Genomic DNA, 21,798 nt, shown 5'->3' on the forward strand with positions numbered 1-21,798 from the left:
GTCCAGTTATTTGTGCCCTGGGTAAAACATTGTCTCTGCTTTCCTCACAAGCTGTTCTCACTATTCCAGCAAGTCTGCTGCACACTCTACCTCTGCTGGGTCCTCAGGGGCTGCATTTTGGTTCAGGATTTATCAACCTGTAGATTGCTCACATGTGATGTTGATCTCATTCAGAATCAGTACAGAAGCCTGGAATCAGTACAGCAACAGTACATTTGCTATTGTTTCTTTCCCTCTCCCACTCACCCTGCTGCTCCCTCAATTACAGTTGCATGCTACTCCACAACACACAATACTACTCCACATAATTACACTCCATGACAGACAATCCCACTCTACATAATCATACTACACTCAATACCACATAATTACTACTCATATCATTCCAATTCACATCATGCTCCATAATTCACCTGCACATAACTCCACTCAACACCACACAATTCCATGCCACCCAAATCCACAACAAACAATTCCACAACAGTCCACATAATTCCACTTCACACCACATACATCTACTCAACTCCATAACACAAAGCTAAAAGACAGTAACATTGACAACGGCAATAGCTCTCTGATTGCTCCAACCTATTGGCTTCGCCATTGCATGCTCTCTGTTTGAGCCCATAGATCCTCTCTGCTACAACCGATAAATACAAACACCCCCATCTGGAGACAGGCTTCTTCTATATTACTCATCATGATCGCATTTTCTGTTTCACCTGGGAGTGATTTTCTGAGAGTTTACCGTGCAAACAGTAGTCATAAAAGTCGGTTCCAGTCAACGTTTGTCAAAGGACTTCTTCAATAAACCCTCATTACCGTCACGCAGTTCTCCTCATTATAGTACTCACAAATTGAGGCTTCCCCTGCCTCTGACAGACACTATCTATTCCTTTATTTCTACACAAAACATGTAAAAATTAGAAAAATACATTCTGTTTGAAAGTAATCCCTTCAAGACCAAGATCCTTTTCTGAAAAAGGTACATAGATGATGTCCTTATGATTTGGGGTGAGAAACCAGAAACCTTACCAGAATTCCATACATGGCTCAACACCAGAGATTACTTTCTCAATTTCACCTATACCGCAGACAAGAATACACTGGATTTCTTAGACATCACCATCTACACCGAAAATAACAAGTTATCCACCAAGACCTACTACAAACCTACCACCAAAAACAGCATCCTCTCATTTAATAGTTTCCATCCCAGAACATTGAGAGACAACCTACTGTATAGTCAATTCATGAGGATAAGGAGGAAATGCAGAAATATACAGGTATACAAACAACAGGTAAGCGAGTTAAGCAAAAAACTCAGGGACAGACATTATCACAGGACCATTATCAATAAATGTAAACAAAAAGGAACCAAAACTGCGAGAACCTACTTGAGACGACACCCAAAATAGTGGACAAAGATATCCTCACCTGTGTAACTACGTACAACATAGCTTCAAAGAAGCTAATCAATAAAAACTGGAACATTCTCATGTCAGGAAACCTACAATGGCCCAAACCTAGATTTGCCAATAAGAGAACACAAAACATTTGTGACATCCTTGTCCTCACAAGACGAAAACTAAATCAGAGGGAGTATAACCCAATGCTGTGGACAACTCAACTTATACAAGGACACCACCCATGTGGCCACTTCTCTGTGTGTCACCTGACCAAAAAAAACAACACTTCACAGTTGACGGATGACAGTCTGGTCTCTCAGATGGCACACAAATTTCAACACTACGCATGTGATATACATGATCACGTGCCCTTGCCAACTGAAATATATAGGCAGGACATGTCTTAATTATGAACCACACCATGAAGGACATGGAATGGGTTTCATTAAAACTCTAGATAACAAACAAGACCCAAACGCAGGAAGAATGCTCTTCGAGAAAGAACAACGTTGGGTATATCATCTACGGACACACGACATAGGATAAACAACAACATGCCTTGGCTGTTGTTGAAACACTGAGCAACACATGGCTCAATAACTTAGTGCCTAAAGCACAACAAGAACAGAAAATTACCAGAAGACCCTTTTTTTTAACCCACTATGACACCTCTGTTACAATGGACACACCATATAATGCCATAGTATCAACATAATATTGCACATTACCATGGGAAAACTTGTCTTATCCCTTCATAGCATATAGATCACACAAAGAATAACATCGATATGAGACGTTTGACTTAATCACGTGGTGTTCCAAACACCTCTCTCTTAATAATTTCAAGCAGTAATTAATATTGGGGGAACATCAAATCACGTATGCACAATTATACCCTATGCCCCCTACATATATTTGTCTAAAAAAATCAAATCTGTCTTTCTCTCCGAATGGACATTTGAATAGTCTTTTTTCAGTTTCCAAAGCGAACCCTCCCTTTTTTGAGCACTTCTTCCCGGACCGCAGATGATAACTTCCAGGTTGCTGTAGGAAGCTACAACCAGGACGTGCAAGTAGCACCTCAGAGGTAACTGTGAAAGTATCAACAGCTACGATCCATGGTAAAGTGTGTGCAAAACTATCACCGTCATGCCTGTCTTCATTTTTTATTGTAGAGCTCCCGCAACACCTAACGTAGTTTAATTAAACTCCAATAAAAGGTACTATTGAGTTCACTAATGTTTGCATGCTTTTGCATTCTAACCACTAAGCCCCTAGAAAGACCACAACATGAACATAAAGACTGTAGTAATGATTTTCTTAATGCATGTCTTTCTCAATTTATAATTGGATTTGAAAGGCGATGTTAATAAGTACCTCAACACAGTGATATTCTTCTTCTTAAACACACCCTTTAGCAAGAGTTAAGCACAATGACCTTATGTGGTTGAAGAAGGATTATGACTGTTGACATGCTTCTCTTCCATTAGACGGCAATTTAACATCCGCAGCCATTGGCGCTCACTACCCTAGCAAAAAACATTGAATTACCACATCCATTTGTACCCTCTTGATACCAATAAACATAACCGCATGCCTTCTTGAGATCGATCCCTGTTTTGAATATTAAGGTTTTACTGTCACATATAAGGAGCAATTACTTGAATACAATAGACAAATTGTGTCACGTATGCAAATGGCATCAATAATCCCAGCACTAATAGGGGAACACCATATTTATTCTATATGAAGCAACAATATGCATGTCTTTCCTTTTCCACATTTCTTTTTTTCCCTTTCCTAAGCAATAGGTAGAACCCTAACCTATTCATATCATCAATTAAATGAAATAATGATGAAGATGGGTAAGTGACATTAACTTATCTGATTTGGTTGTTAAAGCGATCCAACTCGATATCGCTACGACTTAGGTCCTGATGAAAGTCCACCGATCTTTAGAAACACCCACAGACTGAAACATGTCGACCACTGAAACTACCATTTTATAGGTGCGGTGGACCATTTACGTATCCACCAGAGCACCACACATCTGTTTTTAATCTTACCCTTCCCTGACGAATAAAACACAGAGTACAGGATAGCGGGTATTTTTAATCTTCCCACTTTTTTCTGCTAACACTACCGAAATCACGACCGTCATAGAACCAGATGGTCTCCCTCCAGGTGGAGGAAGGTTGACTGCCTGGAGAACGGGAAACTCGGGCGGAAAAGGACCCAATGACAAAGCCAACCACTTAACCTTTTCAAGCAGATAATCATGATATACCGCTACCCACAGGTTAGAGTGTATGAGGGCCTTTGTACAACACTCATAGACCCTGGCTTGCTCACAACATGTGATTCATTCCCTTTGGATTATAAATTATACACAAAACATGTAGCATCATATTAAAGGAGCCTCCCTCATTTCCTGTTTTTCTTTCTGTCGGAGCCAACGCTACCATAGGTACGCCGAGTAGGGGAGCTGGTGGCAGCATATATCAGTGCACTAAATCAGTTCCCCTGTGCAGCGTTACATGCATTTTGTATGTAAGCATATTAGTATATTTTACCTTTAATGTTTATCATTATAGAGGTCTACTCTAGCGGCCTCCTGAAGCTGCTACTGCTGTGCATGCGGCTATGCTCATGTGCTTCAGTGGTGGCGGGGGAGAACACAGGCATGTACAGCTGTGCTGAGGAGTGCATTCATCCAGGATCTTGTCTCGCTACCTTATGGTGCTCTTGGGCGTGTATAAGGTAGTAGGCGTGCACATGAAATGTAGCTCTTGTCCTGGTATCACGACACAAGAACAACTTGCTAGGTTTCCTTCATAAATAGGAAGTTGTTACTGACCACTAATATAGTAATAGTGGAGGAACAGCCAGGCACGTCGGCAGCAGCCACGGCAGAGGATGCAGGGGGTGAAGAAAGCATGTTCTCAGTATCAAGGACTAAGTTACAAGTCCTGATTGGTGAGGCAGTAGCCGCAGCTTTGGTGCTGCCCCTGAAAAATGAGCTAAATGCCTGCAAAATGACGAGGATGATGCAGACTCCTCTCAGAGAGAAAGATATGCCCAGGGCATTGCTTTACAGAATATGCTGCAGCATATCAGGACTATGTTTGGGTTTTAACAGACGGAGGGGCAGAATGAGGAGTTTTTTGCACTTTACAAAACTCCTAGAAATAGATGATTTGCCAGTCCATGAAGTTATTGAGTCCTTATAATTAAATGAATAGAAATAGATCGATAAGACAAATGTTTCACATTTTCTGGCCAAGAGATATCCGTCATGTACATTTGAAGAAACGTTTACACAATTCCCAAAAGGTAATGCTATTTTGACAAGCATTTCGACCCCTGCTTCATTGGCATGTGAGGAAGCTTTGCTGTCTGATTTGGTGGATAAAAGGGTGGGAGCTTCACTCAAAAGGTCATATGCAGCTTTGCATTTTGCCGTTCGAACCACCACATACAGGGCCGGACTGGGAACTGAATCCGGCCTTGGCAAATTGCTCGGCCAGCCCCACTGGGGGTTTGGGGGTGCGGCCGAGCTGTATGCTATGGTCTGTTTTGGCCGATTTTGTTACAGGGTACCGATATTGCTGACCCCTGGCAACAAAGACGGCCCCCCGAAGGCCGAAAATCAGCCCCCATCCTGGCGGCCTTTCTGGGAAACGCCCAGTGCCCGCTACAGCCAGTCCGGCCCTGACCACATATGCTCCACTTGCGGCTCAGACAATGCTCAAGTATTTTCAGGTGTTATATGATTGATTGAAAGATCAAAATGTCCCAACTGACATTTGGGCCAACATGGAGGTATTGCCATTGTTTTTTCAGATGCCTCCTTTGATTTCTTGTGGTCTTCGGCTACAGCTGCTTGGGCTTAAGTTGCAAGTCATCAACAATGGTTGCTTGAGTCAAGGAAATTGGAACAAGCTCTGAAACCTTTGGTTCCTTGCTTGCTTTTTATGAGGGACAAATTGTTTCATCTCAGTTAAATGAATTGACTAAAAAGACAGCGGGAGGAAAAGAAGATCTTTCAGGGCTGGGTTTGAGGTCTGGGAGCTGTGGCAGCAGGGAAATCCCGACCTCATTTGCATGCCCAGGAGTCCCAGCAACAAAATAAATGGCAATCAGTCAATTATAGTATAGAAGAATAAGCCACGTTTTGGAACTTCGGCAGAAACTCTTCAAGGACCAATGGGTTCTGAACATGGTTCAGCAAGTATACAGTCTAGAGTTTCTTCCTCATCTCCTAGAGCCACATTTCAGGAGCACTCCCATCGCGAAGAATGTGGTGAACAGAACCGCTCCGTTACAAGGACTTCAATCCCTCCTTCAAGAAGGGGCCATCAGTCCAGTGCCTCCCGCAGAACAACACCTGGGTTTCTACTCTATACTTTTCTGAGAAGCCAAAACCAGGGGGCAAGTTCTGAACAGTTTGGGATTTGAACGATCGCAACAAATCCGTTTGCAAGAGCCCCTTCAAGATGGTAACTCTTTAACAGATAATCCATTTGATTTCAAAAGGAAATTATTTAATGACCCTGAATTTGCATGACGCTTATTTTCACGTCCCGATGCACTGCGAGAGTCAACGGTACCTTTGTTATGCCGTGAACAACAAACATTATTAATTCAAGGTTCTTCCTTGCCGAAAGTATTCGCAAAGGTACTGGCACCTGCAATAGTCCATTTTCATTTACGGGATAATCAAATGTGTCCATATCTTGATGACTGGCTAATTGTGGCCTCGTCTACTTCTAAGGCTCATCAAAATGCCACGAAGATAGGGACAACCCTGATGTCCTTGGGATGCATGTTTAATGAGGAAAAATCACTATTGTCACCAACTTGCAGGAGCAGTTTAATAGGCGTTTTTTTACACGGGCTTTGCAATAATAGTATTTCTCCCTTAGGACAGGAAGAGTCTTCTTCAGACGGTCATCTCCAGTTTGCGGCAAAGCTTAATTTGTGCCGGTGCTTTCCGGTGCTCAGCACCGGCACTTATTTCTCAGGGACGGGTCTACACACGCAATATCAGCTCATTAATTTCACAAGGTCTCCCCGGTGAAGAGCTGATATTGCACGGTAAAGCCATGCCTGCCTGGGTTCAGTGTTGCGTGATTGGGCTGGATTTGTGAGAGAAACATTTAAATTTCTCCAATGCGACCGCCCAATCATGAGGCACACGGACTGCACGCACACACCGACAGAAACGGCCTGGGTTAGGTCCCTGCCACGTGACTTAGCCGTCAGAGTAGCACTAGTCCAATACGATGACTGCTTCAAAATATCCCGCCCCCTCGTCTTTGGCGCTGCATTGTCAAATGTTTCCTTTCCTCCCATGCGAATGTCCCTACGTTTGCCCGCCCCAGCATACTGCGGAGCTGCAGCGCAGTGCTAGTTAGTCAATCAATCGATCGGCCATAAGGCACTGAGGCCGTAAGTAAATGATTTAATGTTGGTAGCAATGCGTGCGCTAGTGTGAAGCAAGTATGCTTTAATGGTGGAGATTTGTCACATGCCTGAAAAGTGCAACCTCAAAAGTAGCGCAATATAGTTCCCAAAGAAGTGGTTTCCCCAGCAGCGGTAACCACGTTACAATGTTCCCCCATCTATTCTGCCTCATTCGCCAGATCTGACTTTTTGAAAGGCGGGCAGCTGGGTTGATTACAAACACCTGAATGAATGTACCTTCATTCTCGTCTCCTGCTGGTCGGTGCATGTTCCAAGCCCAGACGCAGAGAGCTCCAATAAATGGCACTGCAAGGGTTTTATTCGGCCCACCTCGAGCCACAGCACTCACCACCGTCATCTCTCCCCAGGCTAGAGGAGCTCGGAGACGCTGGGAATATGCTGACCAGCTCAACTCCACGGCGCTGCGACCAGACTACCGCAACTTTCAGTTCACCTTCTGCCGCCTCGAGGAGCTGCTGAGGAGCGGTACGGAGGGTTTGGCAATGAGGCCTACACACTGGAGGGGCCACTTGAGTAAGTAGCCACCGGAATCGGAGTCAATGCAGATGTACAACCCCTCCAGGTCAGTGGCGTAATGATAATTGAGGGGGCCCCCTGCAAGGTACGTGGAGGGGCCCCCTCCGGACTCTGTCAGGAGCTCCCCGGCCGAAGTGCAGTGCTGATCGGGGGCCCCCTGGAGCTTGGGGCCCCCCGCACTGCGGGGGATGCGGGGGGGCCTGTGTTGCCCCTGCTCCAGGTGGAACATCGTGGTCTTCGCCTCCCACCTGCTTCAGGGTGGGGGCTGCACCCTGAACCTGGGAAGGAGCACCCTCTTGGGAAACGTGGACGCTGTGAGACGGCAAAGGGTCTGTGGGGAGACAGCGGCCACATCCTTCTGAGACACACTAGTAGAAACAAAAAACATATCATCAAAGAGCAGGCAGAATACATCATCCACGATGAAGCGGAAAAGCCTCATTTTTATAGCCAGGATCCCTGTTTGTATTGACTTTTGCATCAACCATTAACCAGACTCCATGTCCCTGCACAACCGCTTTCTCTCCCTCCTTTTCACGCCCTGTGCGGCCACTGAAGGTGGCACTTTCTCCAAGTTACTTACAAGAACCGACAGCAAACTTCTCATTTGTGGCAGGTGTGAAGTTCACCCCGACGGGTGTTTTCTTACACGATGCCCACCACCCACGGTGCTCAGAGTGCTGAGGCATCAACACAGTTCAATACCTGGTCCATGTTTAGGGGAGTTGGATGACTTCTTGTAACTTGAGACAGGACTTTCGCCTTGAATTTTCTCAGTGCATTCTGGGATATGTAGTCTTGGTTGACTTTAATTATACTTATTGCAGTAAACCGAGATTACACAGTTTACCAAAACGAAAGCACATGACTGGATTAGACTTTTCCCTACTAATGTAGATCAAGTAAATGCACAACTGCATCCCTTTAGATGGATTTTGAGCAACACCAGTAAAGTACCTTGATTACTGCTTGCTTTCCATGGCGACGTGGGGGTGACTTGTTTTCCGTGTGATTAAGGCAAACCATCAATTGATTAAGCTATCAACTTTTGCTCCATACAAAACCAGAGCGCCCCACATCATGAGCATCATTGTTTACTTTTAACCAGCATTCCACCAGAGAAAAGGGGCATCAACATTCTCTACAAAAATGTTACTGGCAAAACAATACACATTTTTCTGCCTCCATTCCTGTGTATCCGCATCCTCTTTACTTTGCCTGTCCATCCACTCTTGTCTAATGTCTTTCTTTGCCTGCTCAACTTCCCCAACTTACTTTTTTTTTTCAACAGATGTACTCCATTTCCCCTTTTCAGATCATCTTCCTCTTTCTTCCATATGTCTCTATCACTCTCTTTAGCTTGCCCCCTTCATAGCACTCGCTTTCTCTTCATCAATCTCATTACCTCGATTTCTTTCAGGCTCTGTCTTCCCTCTTGTTCTCCCATCTCTATTAGCATTCTATGCTTCCACCTCGTTTGCCTCCACTCATTCTGTATCCTTTTTTTCGTTCTATCCCTTTCTGACTCCCTTTAATTCAGTTTCCCTCCGGCTTCATTTTTTGCTTTTTGTTTGCAGTACACATCCGTGTATCCTCTTACATTAGTTGTACTTTGAGGTACCATTTCTCGTGCAGATCTTTTAGTAGCACTACGCGTACAGAAACCCTTGACCTACCTAGCAGCACAGACGTTTTAACGCATGGGCAAAGTGGGCTTAGGCCCTCAGCCCCAGCCTTACAGGCCCCCCCCCCCCCCGCTGATAAAGACAGCTCTGTTCTGCAGAAAGCCTTGCACATTACCAAGTCTAATTCTTTAAAAAAAATTAAGTACCGTTTTCCTTTTTAATGTGGGTGATATTTGAGTCTATTATGGACATTTGGCAGAGACATGTTGCACATTTATGTTTCATGTAACATTGATAAAGTTTGTTTTAGATCAAAACAGCACCTCTCAAATGGGAAATGGAAGGGTGTCACAAAGACTATTTGCAGCGATATTAGTGCACTGCTGCTGTTTTACAGTATTTAAAAGGCAGATCACTATTTCTTAATATTTAGATGTAAACACATTTAGAATTTGTATAAGTGTGCCTTGGTCACATGATGTGCATTTGCCTGAAGCCTGCACTGGTTTGAACTCATTGTCCACAAAATATGCATTTGCCAAAGGTTTGAAACACTGGGCACATAACAGCTGCCCATATGATGTGCATATGCCAGAGGCTTTCACAGCATGACATATAAATAAGCTAACCAAACAGAAGCCTGCACAGGTGGACATTTCTGACTTGGATATGTGAAGTTTGCAGACCTCCATTATATGTGCTGTTATTCCAAAATTGTGCTTTAAATGCACTTTTGATTTCATCTTTTTCAAAATGCTCACAGGGTGGGGGGATTCTTCTATCAAAACCTTACTTGAGGAAGGCTCCCTTGCTGAAATTCAGATCGGCTATTACAACTGGCTTTAAGCAATGCCAATTGAGGATGTGGGTGAAGCCAATGGAGGAATTGAGTGGAGCCAGTGGAGTAATTGGGTGTGGCCTCCTACAAAAATGTGAGCACCTGGACTTAATATTTTACAAATCAAAACGTCATCAAAGTCATCAGTCAGAGATTGGTTACGGGTGCAGGAGTTGCTGGCTTCTTGTATGGCAGTAGTCCTCTGGTCCTGTCTCCATTTAAAATCCTTGGTTCTACATATTCTTTGCCACTGGTCACCAGACACAATGAAGTACGAGTAACAGATTCTGGTGTCTCCATTATTAGTCCAGCAATTTACATCAGGGCACTCACATACTGGAGTCTCTGCCAGTAGTTCTGATGATAGATGCCAGTTAGTGGGGCTTGGGGGCAGCTTTCTGGAACCAAGAGGCACAAGGCAGTTGGTCAAATACAAAGTCCATCAAATTGGAGGGAGTTGGCTGCCATAGGGATACCACTTTACACTGCATTGTTAGGGAAAGCGTTCTTGATCAGATTGGACAATCAGGTGGCAAAGTCACACATCAACAGTCGGGGGGCACAAAGTCTCAAAGGCTTACGATATTGGCATCGGAGATCTTGAATTTGGCAGAGGCCAATACATACTCCCTAAAAGCTATGTATATCCCAGAGATTACTAATGTTTAGGCAGACGGTCTCAAGGCCTAATTATGTCTTTGGTGGTCTTAAAGCGGGGCTGCCATACCACTGCCCCATTGCAAGAACACCAAATCCATACTGACACCACCTGCCAAATTACAACTTTTTTAGCCTCTTACGGGCGGTCCCGAGGCGGTCCCAAGGTGATGCCTATGAAAAAGGAACCGCAATGGGAGCGTCAAAGGCAGTTCCTGCACGGCATGGGCTGGTACAGTCCATGCCGTGCAGGAACTGTGGTGCATGCACACAGGGGGCATATCATGTGCCACCCTGCATGCACCCCATGGCCTTGAGGCCAGAGGTGGTTCTGTAGGGCTCCCTTTGCTTCCTCTCCCCCACAGTTGGGGGCATATTTACAAGCCCACCGCCATGAAAACCGTGCCAGAGAGGAAATTTGTAATATAGTTGGTGGTGCTGCTGAATATTGCAGCATCAAGACTGCCGCAACACTGCCAATGATCTCCTATCCTGGGCGGTAGTGGCGGTCCCATGGCAGTCCAACCACCCAACTTGTAATAGGGTGATCGGACCGCCAGTGCAGCAGTGCCCACACTGCCACAATGGCCATGGCAGTCCATTGGAGAGCCGTATTCCTAATTAGGCTCTAAGTCAAAACATTTCCTCGTCACTTAATTTCCATTTCAGTCAACAGACTTTTCAGTGGGTGGTAGACAGGATGGGTAACCCAACGCTGGATCTATTTGCATCTCGGGAGAATGCTCTCCTTTTTGTATAGACTGCTTGCGCAGAGGCTGGTGGGGTGGAAGCACTTCAATACCTTGGCCCCAGGAGACATATTACGCCTTCCCATCATTACCCCTGCTCCAGAAGCTGGTTGTGAGGGTACAGAGGGAATCTGCAACAGTGATCCTGATTGTTCCATTTCGGCCACGTCCAATTTGATTTCCGCTGTTGAGAGAGAGTTGCCCAATGTTCCTTCATTGAATCTTCTGTACAGTCTGAGTCCTCTTTGGTTTCTAGTTTTATTGCTCAGGCAGATCTGTCAACTTCATTTAGCGGTTTGGAAATTGAGAGGAAAGCGTTGCAAAACTTGGGCTGTTCTAGTGAAGTTACTTTACATATTCCAGCCTTGCAAAAAGACTCTTCATGCTTATGCCAAACCCTGGAAGAATTTTTAGGCAGTGCCTGGGCAGCGCATGCGCTGCTCTGCTAGCCATGCTCTATAGAGTTAATGATGTGAAGCCCCGCCCCCTCTGTCCATATTTTTCATTGGCTTCTATTGTTGTCCTTTTGTCAATTCAGGCTTGTGATTCCTGAATAGCCTTGTTAGTCCCTCCTTAGTACCGCCTTGTCTTTTAAAACCTTCCATGACGACTGGCCCTTTTACTTCTGTTGCAACAGGGTATGTTTGAATTGGTCTATAAGCACTATTTTCTTCAATGGGTTTTGCCCTACTGCAGGCACAGCATGCTTTCCTTACATTCAGCGTGCCATGTGCGCGTTCACTTTCAAAGCTGCTATTCCAGGAAAGAGGAGAAAACGAAAGTAGTGCTTTAACTGGCCCACTCTGTAAAGTGGCGCCAATGTGTTTGCGTGTGAGTAAAACAGGGTTTGATTGGAATACAAAATAGGCCAGGGCACGCTAAATAAAAGTGACCCACATTTATTCATTACCTTTCCACAAAGCACTGCTTTGGCGAAGTTGTATGGGAAGAAGGGGGGGTCTTTGACAGAGGCATCTTTTCTTAACTTTAATGAGAATGCATGGATAAGTTCACACTGGTGAACCGCACCTGAATACAAGTGAGACCACTTTTGCTCAGGCCCTCTGCCCTGCTCACCCTGCTTACATTAATGGGCCGGCCCGGCGAGAGAGATGGAGTGACACCTCTGCCCGTCTGTAAAAAGGAGGAAATAGAGCCCCATCTGTCTCCAGAAAGGCCACTCGTGAACCCACTGGGCCTCTGGTGGCATCTGAACCACCACCCCCATCTGCCCCCCCGGTTGTCACTCTAATACCAGCCCCTCGGCCATTGCCCGAGTGCCCACTTTACCAATCCGACCTTGGAGTGAAACCAATCTGGTCAATTTGCGGCCACTGTTTTTTTGCTTTATTTAGTTATTTTTCCCATATTTAGAACCTTTTTAAATAAATGTATTTATGCCCTTCCCTCCTGACACTGCAGTTTGGAACAAAAATGACAGACAAAGGCGATATTTTAACAAGTGTCTCTTACTTTTATTTTTTAATCCATTTCACGAATGAAAGGGAGGAAAGAAAAGGTAAGAACCTCTTGTTCAGGGTTGCATTGGGATTAAAAATCGGCCCGGGTACGCCCCAAAAAAAGTGGCATATTGCCTTTCCGTAAAACACTGCTTTGGCGCAATTTTATTAAAAAGGAGGGGTGGGGAGCAGGGCGTTTATAAAAAAAAGTGCACGGATTACTACACTGGTGAAACGCCTGAAAACAAGTAAAGCCACATTTGATCAGGCCCCCTGCCCCCGCTCAATGTGCATATATTAATGGGCCGGCCCAGCGAGAGAAAGGGAGTGACATCTCTGCTGTTGATAAAAGAGAGGTAATGGATGCCCATCTACCTCCAGAAAGGCCCCTCAGGCACCCACTAGGTCGCTAGGGGCATCCGAACAATGCAGAGCTATTCAAATTGGACCCCTAGGCTGCTCAAACAAGCATTTACAATGCAATGGTCTCGGCATTGGAAAAGTTAGAGCTATTGGCATTGCTCATGACATTATTTTTGTTTGTTTTTGTTTTTAAAACATTTAAAGAAACGGCATTGTTATTTACAATGTCAATAGCTTAATCACTCTCAAATGCGAGACCTATTGCATTTGCACCCACACACAGATTAAGCTATTGACATTGTAAATAACAATGCCGTTTCTTTACATGTTTTAAAAACATAAACAAAAATAATGTCATGAGCAATGCCAATAGCTCTAACTTTAACAATGCCGAGACCGTTGCATTGTAAATGCTTGTTGTTGTGCCTGCTGGGAATTCACAGAGGGATTCTAAGCAGGCGAGGCCCGTTTACAGCTGCCGAGGTCTCCTTTGTGAGTGCGAAAACGAGGTAATTGCCACACAACTCAATTCTGATCCCTGTACAAACTTTTGTTTGTAATGGGCACTTCTATTCAGGACTCAATGTACTGAAACCCTAGAGACACCTAATGCACGGATTACAAATGCCTCTGTAATTATAATCCTGCCCAAACCCCATTTGCCGTTGGTGCTGCAGTTACCAGTGGGTCAGAGCTTATTACTGGGTTTAATAAAGTCTGCGTACCCCATTTAAATATTGGCATGTCGAATCTGCTGACATTTATCGAAGGGAAAAGGCCCTGTAAATACCCAAACAAGCAGATTGCAGACATTTACATTTTGTGCTAGAAAATTAGACCTCTGTACCGCCTTCCTCCAGCTCACCCCATCATCCAGCATGACTGTCGCACAAATCCTCTCACTGAAGTCAAAGAAAGGTAAAGTCACCGGAAACGACCGCCCTGACGTCATCAGCTGATGGTGAAATGAATGGTGCAATAGGGTCGACTGACAAGTGCCTCTGCACTGGGGTTTACCCACCGGCTGCCCCCACAGCGCCTAGAGTGGGCCTCAAGGAGGCGCGTCTGTGAAGCCAGGCCGCAGCCAAAGTTTGAGTCCGGAGTCGCAGCCCTGATGTCGTCACCACCTCCCCCTAAACACAGGCCGGAGGGCTGTAACCTGCGTGGAGGGGGGGTGCGGCGGGCAGAGCCTGTAACGCGCACAGTACAGTAACCGGGGGAGGGTGGTGGTGCAGAGCCTGTAACTTGCAGACAGTGCATTAATCTAGACAGAGCATGTAACGCGCAGACAGTGCGTTAACGCGGGGGGGGCGGAGCCTGTAAGGGGGGGCAGAGCCTGTAACGGGGGTGGGGGGGCAGAGCACGTAACCGGGGGGGGGGGGAGAGCCTGTAACATGTAGACAGTGCTGTAACGGGGGGAGCCTGTAATGCGCACAGTACAGTAACGGGGGTGCAGAGCATGTAACTTGCAGACAGTGCATTAACCGGGGGGGGGGGGGGCAGAGCCTGTAACGCTCACAGTACGGTAACCGGGGGGATTGCAGAGCCTGTAATTTGCAGACAGTGCATTAACGGGGGGACAGAGCCTGTAACGTGCCGACAATGCTGTAACTGGGGGGGGGGAGGGGCCTGTAACATACACCGCAGTGACGCTACACCTCACCACCCGACAGTAGCCCCCCCCCCCATTCACCTACACCTCACCACCTGGCAGGATCCTTGAAGCACCGCGTCCCACATACTGCCCAGGCCCCATCCTCCCTGCCAACACCCCCGCCCCTCACACACACACCCCTCAGTGTCCTTTAGAATCACCCATCACTTCCAGGTCTACATGGAGACCCTGGCAGACTCTCAAGCCTTCAAGCAGAAAAAAGACTACTTATTCTTATGTGTTTTACGTTTCAATACTTAGTCTTACGGTTTATTACAAATTACCAAAGTGCAGCACTACAGGCACAAGTTCCACTCAGAAGCGCCTACCCCACGGCCTTAGTGCGCTGTCCCGTTGCCGCACGCACTTGTGGAACATCACAGAAGACATTTCAGTTCTGGAACCGGGGGGGGGGGGGTTAATGTCCCATCAACAGCCCCAGACACCAACATTTAAGTAACACCCACCATTGTCCCCTAAAACAATCAACGATTACTGGTCCCCCCTGCTTGCGTACCCGGGTCACGTTTGCGTCATATCCATCACTGGTGGAATAAAAGGAGCACATCTTTTATACGCACCATTTATTTTATGACAGCGTGTACTTTAGGGGGCACACACAGACACAATGTAATAACGCATGTACACGGAGCTGCTGAAGGGAAATAGCTGGCAGGGGGGGGTATATTCAGCTTGGAGGAGAGACCCCCCCAGCACCTCCAAGGGGGGGGGGGAGGGAGGGGTACATACAGAGCTATACAACGGTGTGTGTGTGGGCAGGGGTATTTTGAAAGCCGCTGGTCCCACCCCAGCCCAGAGAGCCGCCGCCGTGGTACACACCCAGCCCTCACCTGGCATTGCAGCTCCCACACCTGAAAGCAGGCGCACAAACTCCTGTAAGCAACGACAACTTCCGAACCGACAAACACACAAGGTACAAAAAGACACACCACCCACCTGTGCGTGGAAAAGGGCTGGAAAACTTCAAATAAACACACAAGGAAACCCCAAACGTTTCAGACAATTTCAGGAAGGGCCGACCCACTCCTCGACGAATTGCGCATGACGTCACGGATCAGGCTTTCGTAAGACTGCGCTTTGCATAGCTCTACGGCACTCTTGAACGTGTATCTAACCTGTTTCACCTGAAAATAATGCTCATTAAATAAAACGCTTGTATCGCTCTTCCCGGGTAGACATCGTTCGCATTCGGCACAATAGCTCAGTGGGTAAGGCGCTTGTTGCGGGCCTCTTCGTGTAACCTAACAGTGACATCATACAGTATCAAAGCACTGCGAGAATTTTCAGTTTGAAGGTTTTTTTTTATACATGACCAAAGATATATTTTAATTATATCATAATCTTAAACAAATCTATCAGTGTTAGCGAATGTCCGGAATTTCACTTCAACTAAACACGCCGAAACCGCGAGAATGCATTTTTTGAAAATGAAAAACACGTAACGACGTAGTCATTTGAAAAACAGACACATCTCAGATATGTTCAACAATCAGACTCGTTTTGCACTCCTTCCGGCCCATGGGTAGCTGTTTGATTTTTGCGAATAAAAGGTCGTGCTAAAATCAGACGTTTCTTTGCATTTGTTTAATTTGGAATCTATTTTATCTACCCAAATAGTTTCCTGCTCTGTGAACCGTGTGCTCTTTCAAAAAAATAATCGCTCCACAAAGACGATGCTGCCAGTAAAATAAATATTTAAATAATTAAATAAAGTGTTAAAAAAGGCGCTGTGGGTTTTTGTCTATGGTGATATTGCTTGAGATCCACTAAAATACAAGGGCTCTTGCACTGAGAAATGCGCATGCGCGTGATATAGACGCCAATTTCGAACTTGTAGGAGCCCCGTAGACGATGCTGGGCCTTTCTAACGCCCTAGCTCCGTATATTAGTAATAACAATAAGCACCAATGCCAGTATGAGCCAGTCACTTCAATGCATAAAGGCTAGCTCCTTGCGCGCCTCGTTGCGGATGTGTAATTCAAGCGCTATCCTGTGGCCTCCTCAGAAGGGTGACAGTGTTCGGGCCGGCGTCACAGGCTCGGCAGAGGAAGAGGAGTTAGTCTATGGTGGGGCTTGAAAAGCCAGAGACGCATCCTTCCTGCCTCAGTGCTCCGTCTCTCCAGCCTCCATCACGTGGGGTGGTGCATAGCGCTTGCGTGCTATGAGGCAGGCTTCACAGCGATGAGCGTCTCTGTGGACCTTCATGGCTCCTGCACCGCTCCCCTCTTTTCGTTGGCCAGGCACCAGGCTGTTCGTGTTGATTCCTTTCCCCTACATCCCTCCCTTCACTCTGTTGCGCCCAGGGCTCCTCACACAGCTCCACTCTTTTCATCATATGTTACCCTCTTAGCCCTGCTCATTCACTCCCATGGCCTCTCTCCCATGACCTCTGCTGATGGTCCTCCGCCCTCCCGCACATGTACAATGTTTAAACTCATTTTTCTCTTTAAAACGTCTCAAAACAGAAGGAAAACAAGGCAGAGCAAAAGGCACACCACCGCCTTTCTCCGAGGCAGAGCAGAAATGCCTCTGAGAAACGCAGCGTCCATTTCGGATTCGGGGGCGTGTTTTGCTCTTCTCTCCTCCAGCCATTGGCTGGAGGAGAGAATGAGACTTTCTGCAAAAAACACGCCCCCCGATCCGAAAAGGTCGGGGCATGACCGGAGTGACGGGACCTCTTCTCCAATGGCTGGCCAGCATTTACGAGGCAAGCCAATGGAGAACAGGGGAGAAGAGGGGCGGGTTCAAGCCCCTCTTCTCCAAGTCATTAAATCTCGGAGCGAGACTGCGCAAGCGCAGCCTTCGCAGCCGAGACCTAAAAAGCAGCCCACAGCTGGAGCTCGGACACCGGCCCCTCGGGAATTGCCAAAGTGCCCGCGTCACCGATCCGACGCTGCGCTTGTTGAAGTCATGGTTTTCCTTCAGCAGGCTTGAACGAGGGTGGACATGGGGCTCCATGCACCACCTCACCTCTCCCGCCCTCTTTCACCCGAGCTGACAGGACGCGGTGAGAAGTGCCGTGCAGACACAACCCCTCCCCCCCCCCCCCTCAGCTCTCCACCCACCTGCCAACAAGCTTTTCCAATTCAATAGGCCTCGCATTTGAGAGCGTTTAAGCTTTTGGCATTATAAATGACAAAACCTTTCATTTATGTTTTAAAAACCAACACGTAAATAAAAGGCATTGTCATTTACCGTGCGACCAGCTCAAACTCTCGCTAATGCTAGCCCTATTGCATTGCAAATGCTTGTTCTTTTTCGTGTTCGTTTTTTGGGTTGGACCCATTAGCAGGGGATCCCTTTAAGATAGATTTTCTTCATGATGGATTTGCAAAAGGTTTGACTCAATCTACTTTTAACATCTCAATGGGCCGCTATTAAGTTCTTTTGGGGGTTGAACGGTGATTTTCAACCTATAGCATATAATGTGTCTGTCTAGTCGATCATTGCTTTTAGCTCTTCAAAGCTATGCCTACTCATCAGCTGTGGTGGCTGATGAGCCCACTGAGTTTCAGATCTGCCAGAAGTTTTGTGAGGCCAAGGTCAAAAACCTCATGGGAGCCCCTCTGTTATTTCTGGTGGAAGGAGAAACTAATTCACAATATCCTTGGATCCATTTCGAGACAGGACAAGCTAATGGGCTGAACTATTGGCGCTGTGCTTCCTTGCCTGGTCATAGAGCAGGCTATGCATGCTTTGTGATATGTAAATACATTTAGGTGGGACAGTGTGAGGTCCTGAAACAGCTCAAGCTGCCTCCCAGTTGACCCCCCCCCCCCCCCATGCCATCCCTGCAGTCTGCAGAGCTTAACCGCTTTATTAATAGAAAGCAGTGGTAATATTCAGGTTGTTTGCTGAGGGCAACAATAGTTCATAATCTGTCAAAGTTGCAATGACTGTCACCTGGTATTTAAACGTGAGCAGCCTTGAACTTACAATTGGAACCTGGGAAACTGGATAGGAGCGTTGGAGGAGCGCAGTGGGAAAGATGTCTTCTTGGAATCCAAGTCATAGTCGGACCCGAGGTCCTTCACATTGGTAACAACAGCAACTGTTATTTATAGCGATAGGAAACTAGAACGGCTGTAGCAAGCGCCATAGAACATGCTACTGGCATTAGTAATTCACGAGGGCAACACCAAGGTGATGGTTGGAATGCTTGCAAAAGTGTTAGGGGTTAGGGGCAAGTGCGTCGTTTTTTCCCATATTAAAAGTGACGCACCGCCGGCGCAAGGGGCTTGTAAATAAGCCCGCCAGCCACTAACAGATGAGTCAAGGCACCCATCCAATCAGAGAGGTGGCGCTTTCTGTTAGTAAACCAGACCTATTGGCTTTCCCTACTTGTCACTAATATTCACCTGGAGGAGCGTTTTGTTTTATGATGCAAATGATGTTCTAGTTTTCCTTTTTCAAACAGTGTACATAGACCTAGCATTGTTGTTGGATTAGCAGAATCTGTTGTTACCGTAGGGAAATGGCGTCCACCTGTATTGACTTAGCATTTCAAAGATAGCAGCTGCACACATTCGAGCTTCCCTGGGACTACGTTTCAATTTTTTTTTATTTTTTTTTTAACACAAGTACAACACCCAAATTTGAAAAGAAACCTGCAATGCCCTGTTACCCCAATCTATAAATCCCAACGCAGTCGCTCACAACTGCACTGCGTGCTGATTCATTCCATACCTGGAGCACTCCAGCAACGCATGACTTTTTAGCCAAAAAAAAGGCTGCATTCTGGGGCGTGAAGTTTCACTTTTAACATTGTACTTGCAGGCTAAAAAAACCATACGAAGTGCAGTTGAATAAAAAGATAGAACTGGCTCATGATTTCCAAAAGATATGCGTCTCCTTAGCAACCTGTAAGGCTCCCGGGTTTGATGGATTGTATCTAAGCTAAACCAAGCATTGGCATAGCCAATAGGCTCGACTTTGGGACCTTATAAGTGTTTAGCCATGCAACAGTTGCATAACTAAATACTTATAAGGTCCCAAAAGCGAGACCTATTGGCTATGCCAAGCGGCCGTGCGGCCGCGAAAGTGAAAGTGATCGCGGTCAAACATCAAAGCGGCCGTAAAAGTAATCTCGGTAAAGTGCGGCACGCGCGCCCGCGCACTGGAGTTCTAGGCTGGCCTGGTAGCACTTTTTGGAGCCCTCTCAATAAGTCTCGCCAGACCAGCGCATGCGCTGGGTCAACCGAGACCTAATAAAAAGCATTGGCATAGCCAATAGGTCTCGTTTTTGGGATCTTCTAAGTATTTAGTTATGCAGCACAATATCCTTGGTGCAACCACATCAACTGTTGCGTGGCTAAACACTTATAATGTCCCAAAGGCGAGACCTATTGGCTCTGCCAATGCTTGGTGTGGTTTTGTGTGTGGTTGGGTGTGGGTGTGGGTGTGGTTGTGTGTGGTTGTGGGTGAAGGTGTGGATGTGGGTGTGTGTGCGTGCGGTTTTGGGTGAAGGTGTGGGTGTGGTTGTGTGTGGTTGTGTGAATTGTATCACAAGAGGGTCTTATGTTAAACATACTTTGGGACCAAACAAACTAAAGACAGAGGTGGCAGAAATCAGAAGTGGAAAAATTAGGTTACAGAGGGAGGAGGAGAGATCCAGTGGAGTAGGTGCAAAACAGATTTTCAAATTGGTGATAAAATATTGCATCTTGCAGAGTTAGGGCATTGACAAATGTCCCTGACCCCTAACTTTACATACATATGATCTTGACAGTGTGCCCCTACCCAGATATTAAACTCCAATGAATGAGTGAGGCAGATGGTGCAACATAGCCTGCTCAAAACAAGCAATCCAGTCAACCAACAAAGCAGCAAGAGCACCAAGAGATAAGTCCGCTGGCCCAGGCAAATCACTCAGCAGTCTCGCCACAGCTATCAAACACCAAAGGAGCTACTTCTTGCTCTATATTACTAACCAGACGTAACATGTGTATGTTCTTTTTGGGTCAAGTAATGTCTCTATGTATTCCAAAAATGTCATTTCTGGTACTACTTCCACCTGGTGTCTTGTCCATGAAAGGACACCCATATCTCAATAATGATATCCCAAAAGTGACTTTTTTTAAATAACACCACAAAGTACCCAACAGAACAAATTTTAAAACCTAAACATATCTACCACGGCCTTTTAAATCAAATGACAGCTCTGTTGCTTCATTTAGAACTTAAAACAAAGTTAAATTTCTTACAAGAGAACAAAAACAAGTAGTGGATTTAAGGCCTACAATATCACCCACCGGCAGACCAATTATTTCTAAGTTTGGGGACACATTTGAATAATGCTTCCTCCCCTGCAGGGATCTGTTTTCCATCCCATTAACAAAGGTTGGAATCCCAGTGGGTTCACTCAACCTGGCATCCCATCAAGATCAATAAAATGATACTATCGAGTTAAATAAAAAACAACTGCTTTATAGCACCAAGAAAGCCATCTAGTGAAATTGCACTTTACAATCACAGTTCAATCCTTCTCTACTCTACCCAACAGGACAGTAGATGGTGGCATAGAGATCACTCATCATTCAACCATATACAAGACAAGTCATATCACAGGGAGCCATTGCTATGCATGGCCCAGAAAACTTTAACCCTATTGTACCATGAACATTCAGACACCGGTCTATGAGTAGATCACTGGAATGACCTAACTGGCACTCAGACAGTTGCCAGAGGTACAAAGACAATTTGGGAACTACACAAAGTCAATTACCTTCAAAGTAGAAGGGTTGATAAAAGTCCATTTAATTCCTATTTTCACCTTCTAAAGGCCTATAATAAACTGGTATTTAACTCCCCGCCCCCCTCTTCAGAAAGATAAGATACGCTCTGCAAACTAAAACCCCGTCAATATGTTGAAATCAAATTCAAATAACGCCATTTAAGAAAATACCACTCAGCCCTGAGATGCTTTTAAGGATATCCGAGACGGTCAGTATTTTCTGGATACAAGAGCCTAGAATCATAATTTTACTACTGACAATTTATAAAGAGCGCACCACAAAAGA

General features: G+C 45.9%; 1 protein-coding gene across 3 annotated transcripts in view; it reads right to left on the minus strand.

Moving 5' to 3' along the window:
• Positions 1-21,798, minus strand: part of LOC146785200 (fish-egg lectin-like) — a 211,976-nt gene that overhangs the window by 119,256 nt on the left and 70,922 nt on the right. The window contains exon 1 of one of the 3 annotated variants that reach the window (XM_085634091.1): positions 7,113-7,431. The exons of 1 other annotated variant lie outside the window; for it this stretch is intronic. In XM_085634091.1, coding sequence (XP_085490217.1) covers positions 7,113-7,233 — 121 coding nt within the window. In that variant the 5' untranslated portion in view covers positions 7,234-7,431. Of the gene's footprint in view, positions 1-7,112; positions 7,432-21,798 lie in introns of those variants that run through there. One more of the 3 variants, XM_085634090.1, reaches the window with a different exon arrangement.

Source organism: Triturus cristatus, chromosome 11, assembly GCF_964204655.1.
Source record: "Triturus cristatus chromosome 11, aTriCri1.1, whole genome shotgun sequence".
NCBI lineage: Eukaryota > Metazoa > Chordata > Amphibia > Caudata > Salamandridae > Triturus > Triturus cristatus.